The following is a 6,000-nucleotide window of genomic DNA, read 5'->3' on the forward strand; positions in this document are numbered from 1 at the left end:
AGGTGATTTTATTTGGACAAGACTGACTTGTTAGAGTATGCATTTGAGTAGGAGTTAGTCTGTTGTTTGAAGCAGTTACATTTTTGTGGAAGTCTTGTCTTACTACTACTTCTAATTTCATTCTGACATGAGAGAAAAATTGTACCAGGGAGGCAAAATCTTGCAACAGAATTTGTGATGTGGTAAAAGTGAGATTCACCATTTCATGTAGAATGTAGCAATTGGTGTAGGCTGAGTCCCAGAACTATAGATAGAGTCTATGTTGGTGTTTGTCTATCAGGTGTACTAAAATGCACCCACAAATTAAAGCTATTGGTTCAGAGAGTATATAAGAAAAAATATTAAATTATGAAAACTACTGATTATGTTTTCTCTAGAGTTGGGAGCACATTTGCCATCTGATTTATGAACTCTGTATCAGGCATTTCTCTTGTGTCTCCCCTGGCACAGGTGTCTCATGTTAACAAAAGAAAGACTTGTCCATGTTGAAACTTGGGTTCAGGTCATTTTCCTCATTTTCCCCAGGAAGAGAGTGAATTATTTGTAAGCTTCATTTAACGTGAGAAGGAGATAGATTCAGAAGTGTAGAAAAGGGGAAGCTGTCAAATAGCCGTGATACATTTATCATATGTTTTGTGAAATACCATTTCCATGTGTACCTATTACAGAAATCAACCCAAAGGCACAAATGTTGAGTCTGTGCTTTTGCATATGTGTAAGGTCCTTAATTCTCTTCGATACGCCCATTTTGTGCAGTAAATATTGCTGACAGGGCTTGCATTCACTGTTACAGACAGAATGGATATAATATTGAAAAAGTTTTCATGACCTATGTAAAGTTAAGGCAGGCACTTTCTCCGTGTGGTTGATCTGCGCTTTGTTGGAGACATGCTGAAGCATTCAAGACCTCTCTGATACATATACAAAGTTTTATACACACAGTATACTGTATTTGCCCATCTAGGATATGTTTATATTTCCATTAAGTGTACACTTAAGTTGTTCAAGTAGAAAAGCTTTGTTTCTGCCTTTGGAAGGAAATGTACTCTGAAGCTCTATGAGATCATGACTTTGAACTGATAATTTACTTTCAGAGTGGTAGAGTTCTACAGGGCCCAACGGGATGCAATGCTCACTGCTGCTGACAAGTGGTTAAAAGGTCAGTGAGTGCAACATAGCTAATTACTTAATTTTTTTCCAAACTGTTTATCATGTTTGTGTTCAAGAAAAATCACTAAAGTTCATCTCTTGACTGAAGTGACAGATAAGCACTACAGCAAATCAATGACATTAAATATTCAGCTTAGGACAAATTACCTGGTACTGCTGTTTTCATGCTTTTCTGGTGGGACAAGGGGATTGTGATGAGTACAAAGCTCACCACATTACTGCATAAAGCACTTTTACAAAGAGCATATATTTCGCTCCAGTATGTTCTTATGCTGTTTATGTTTAAAATCTCTGTCCTTAAAATCTCTGAAATAGTCATCAGATTCAGTGGCTTTAATTTCAAAGAAATAAATGATAGATACAGCAGTAATGATAATCAATTTTTTTGTCAGAAATCAATTTCAGATGTTCCCTTTTGTGGTTAATCACACAGCGCAGAAAAATTTGATCAACAATAATGCAACTACACTTAGGGATTCACTCCTTTTAGTCAGTTTAAGTGGAATCAGCAATAACTGTTGAAGAACTGCCCACCTACCTTAGATGATACTTTCATGGGACATGAGTGCTTGGGTACCACGCAATCATTAATGTACTTACTCTTGCTAATTCCAGGGTTTAGAGATGAAGTATTTCTTTTTTTTTCTGCATGGATGTGAAAAAACGGGGGTTGTTGACCTGGCGAGGCCCTCTTTGTCTCAGTTCCCAAAGTATCAAAACAGTGTAATACCACTGGGCTACCCTAAAATGTGTTGCAATTTTGAACAATGCATCAGGATATGTGGCCTACCTTCCCTTTGAGGTTATCAGGGCAACAAATCTACTATTCACTGAATTGATGACATATCGGTTAAAGATGGGGTGGAAGTTTCTTTCCCAATTCCTTTGTTTTCTCTTTCTCTCCTTCTCCCCAGACTTGGCAGAATGGTACCCTCCTGCTGCTGGGATGTTCTTATGGATCAAAATTAAGGGTATTTCTGATACACAGCAGCTCATCATGGAAAAAGCTTTGCAGAAAGAAGTATAACCTATGGTTTAATGGCTTATGATGTTAAAATGAAATGAGGGAAGGATAAAATAATTTTACCATCTCTATCCACACATATGCGCATACGTAAAAAAGCAGGGTAACTTGCCACCTACCGTCACTGAGTCTGCAAGTCAGGCACGGTCACATAGTGACTAATTAATAAAATATTTTCATGTCTCTATTCAGATGTTGATATTTAATCAGCTTACTTAAATTTAAACTATTATAATAGCACAATACATCATGTATACAACATACATACATACAGAATATTAATATACATACCTATATGAATAATGGCTGTCCACTATCTCTTTTCAATAAGAGAAATTAAGTGGGATTTTATTTCTGTAAGAGCCAGCACTGTGTACTGAGCAAACCGCATCCCACCTTACCAGTGCCTCAAAACATTGTGATGATAAGGCAGACCTGGTAACCCACCAGCCTAGGTAAACAAAATGTAAGAGCACTTTGATTTTGTTTTGAAAAGTCTGACTCAAATGCTATTTTTGGCTTCTGATTTTGAAGAAATACATTATGCCATGTTCTGATCCCTGTGTTTTCAGCAGTGACACCTGTCAAATTTAATTTAACATAGTGTTTTAAAACTGCACAAGTGGCAATAACCAGGTGGCTAATCAATTTTTCTTAGGTGCTACTGGTTCCTGGAGGAGCATTCAATATCAATAGTTCAGAGCCGAGTTCTTACGTCAGAGCCTCCTTCTCTTTGTCTTCTCCAGCCCAGATGGATCTGGTGAGGTTTTTTCCTTTTACTTTCTTACCAAGACAGTATCTCATGTAATAATGCTCCCTTATTTCTCCTTATTTCTCCTTATGTGTTTTCTTGAGTGTTAGTACTTTTTTAAACATTTGTAAATGTTTTAGTAAACATTTTAGTAAACGTCTTTAAACATTTGTTTAGTACTTGGGTTATGAAGCAGTACTTTTGAAGCAGTATTAGCTGTTTCTTAGCCAAGACGTTCATATCCAAATGACCTGAAAGGTACCAGATTTTTAGGACCGCTTGAAATTTTTCTGTGAATATCATATATGGAGATTCTCACACTTAACCCCCCCCCCAGATATTACCCATAAAGGCTTTACTGGAGGCTAGAGTAAGTTTTGCTATTTGCTTTAGCATTAGCAGGCATCATATATCTTTTATTTTCCAGACTTTCCATTCCTGAGATTGAATTACCTGTTTCTCTGTGTGTTGTCAATCCTTTATAAGAAAGAATATTGTTTTTCTTGCATACAATTGAAATATACATTGTATTTCATTTCTCAGGAACAAATCTATGTATTTTACAGTTTGGATGATATTTGGCTATATCTATAAATTCAGTGGATAGATAGGAGACCTTTATTTGTGCAGATTTAATACTCATTTGATTCAGGTGCTTGAAACAGTTTGGTATTTGTAGTTGTACTTTCATTCAGTTGTGAAGGTTTGTAATTTCTAAGTGCTTCTACTGCCTTTCTATTCCTTCTTTTGTAGTTCTGTTCCTTCCTTCTTTGTAAAATTCACAACCATACTATTGATAGTCAAAGGTATCTTTTATATGCTTCCCAATTCAACTGTTCTTCCTTTACTTTTCACCTTTGGAACCTCCAGACCTATACATTATAAAAGGAAAACAGGGAATATCAGCAGAATTTTGCAGTATAAAATACTGAGTTTGTATATGGGTAAGTTGGTTTCAGTAGCTTTACAGGTTTGACATGTTGCCTGTTTAAGTAATGCTGGAGTATAAATGTGAGCCATATTTGTGTCATTGCAGGCCTTCAAGAGACTGGCTGACCTTATAAAAGAAGCTTTATGAAAAAGCTAAATAGAGATCTTGCAGCAATCAAAATCATCTCCAGAAAATGTTTACTAACATTTGTATTTCATCAGAACACTTTTTGGGGGTTTACTTTGACAGGTCATTGCATCGCTAAGTTTATTCAAATTCAGAAGCATTTAAAATACTCTAACACAAAATGTTCTGTTTCCCGTCAAATCCATGGTTTTGTTACATTTGAATTGATTTTTGTTTTGGCTTTTGTTTTCCATTTGGGTTGCAAAAGAGGGAAATCAGTTACTTAGGAAGTCGCACCTGAGGTGATTTTAGCCACTATTACTTAATCCCAACTGACACATTCCTCGAACACCTTATGCTGGAATTGTCTTGTGTGTCACTTTCCTTCTTGTCCTGTTATATGGCATCTGGTTTTGAAGATGTGAAGATCATGAAGATCAATATTTAATTTTACTAACATTTTTCAGGTAAAACTGATGTACGGGTGTGGAAAAACTGAAACTGATCCAGCAAAATTAGGCTATGATTATAGTTCATTTTCTAACTTGTACAAGGTTTTCTGATTTCTGGCTTCTAGCTTCAGTCTGTGAACAATTACTCTGTACCTGTGTTAGAAATTCTGTGGTTTGCAAAGGCATGTGGATGTGCTAATAGAACTGCTACCTGCTCTTAGTTAATCAATCAGATGTGCTTTTGAATGGGGAGCATGAGTAACTAAACAGGGTACATAGTGGAATGGACAATATTCTGACACTGCCAGGTGTACAAAGCAAGCAAAATGGAAAAATAAAGAAATGTTTTGATTTCTAATCTCTTGGCCCTTATCATCCCAAACATTTGATTCCTGGCAACAAATACAGAACCTTCAGAAAGTTTTAACTGTACAGATTCTCCAGGGAGAGCCCACAGTCCCAAAGCTGTTCTTAGGGCACCACCTCTGTCCTTGAAGACAAACTTCTCCTTTTATACAATGTGTGATGGTGCTAATGGGAGGTCCAAACTATCGGTGCCTTCTGCGTAGTGCTGCTTAACAGCAAGTGTTCATGTTTCAACTTGGTTTCTCAACCACACACAGAAATTTTGGAAGGTCTGACTTTGCTAAGAAGTAAGGTAATTTTTATTCTGGGTTCAATTTATTAAAACATTTTATACAACAGAATGAATTTGTGTGTCTGTTTAATTAAAACATTTTGCAGAGGAATATGATATCGGAATAGACTCCACAACCCGTTAAAGTTGTAAAGTAGGTATGCATTTATTCAGCTGAAGACGCATGGGGGATTACTCCTCCAAAGGCATGCGCGCCTCAGTGTCATTTCCTCTACATTTATCCTCTAAATTTCTACATATGCATTAGGTTACACAATACACCTATACATATTTATGTCCTATTCCCGCTTCGTATTATAATGAGCTCAGGTCTTCTGCTCATGCGCAGTGCCTCCTGGTGGTCGTGGGCAGGGGTCTTCAGATGAAGTAAAGAGTCTTCCTTGGACCTGAACTTTTCACCATTGGTCCTCACGCATGCTCTTTAGGAGCCTGGATGAGTCTGGTCTCTGTCCAAATGTTTTTTTCTGAAACTTAAGTAACTGTTTTCCTTATTAGGAGGTTATGTTCTGGTACTGCCTGGTAAAGCACGATAGGTATTTGCTGAGTGATATATCTGTTAAGTAAGCTATGTAATTTAAGCAGTACCCCATTGTACAACCCCCCTGTACAATTTACCTACTGCCCTTGTACAACCCCCCTGTACAATAGTCCACATCAAATAAATGTAAATCTTATGTAAGACTGATTTTAGCTCTCAAGCGAATGCTATTGTCAAATACTACTGTCATATTGTCATTCAGCCTGACCTGAATTAGAAAAACATAATCAAAATATCATTATTAAGCAAGCTCTGTATTGGTGATGTGTTGAATAATACACCACTTAACTAAATATTAATTTAGTTGAATGGAAGCAAAATGCAATCCCATTTGCTGCACATTAGATGCT

At 36.7% G+C, this 6,000-nt stretch overlaps 1 protein-coding gene across 3 annotated transcripts in view; it reads left to right on the forward strand.

The window, feature by feature from the left end:
* Positions 1-4,812, forward strand: part of AADAT (aminoadipate aminotransferase) — a 64,072-nt gene extending 59,260 nt beyond the window's left edge. For 2 of the 3 annotated variants that reach the window (XM_061475058.1, XM_061475068.1), the window contains 4 exons: positions 1,095-1,159; positions 2,085-2,191; positions 2,853-2,954; positions 3,982-4,812. In XM_061475058.1, coding sequence (XP_061331042.1) covers positions 1,095-1,159; positions 2,085-2,191; positions 2,853-2,954; positions 3,982-4,023 — 316 coding nt within the window. In that variant the 3' untranslated portion in view covers positions 4,024-4,812. The remainder of the gene's footprint in view (positions 1-1,094; positions 1,160-2,084; positions 2,192-2,852; positions 2,955-3,981) is intronic. The other variant, XR_009747151.1, reaches the window with a different exon arrangement.
* Positions 4,813-6,000: the final 1,188 nt, after the last annotated feature.

Source organism: Pezoporus flaviventris, unplaced genomic scaffold, assembly GCF_033815535.1.
Source record: "Pezoporus flaviventris isolate CSIRO_AGI_PZ_B2104156 unplaced genomic scaffold, CSIRO_AGI_Pfla_v1 ptg000002l, whole genome shotgun sequence".
NCBI classification, from domain to species: Eukaryota; Metazoa; Chordata; class Aves; order Psittaciformes; family Psittacidae; genus Pezoporus; species Pezoporus flaviventris.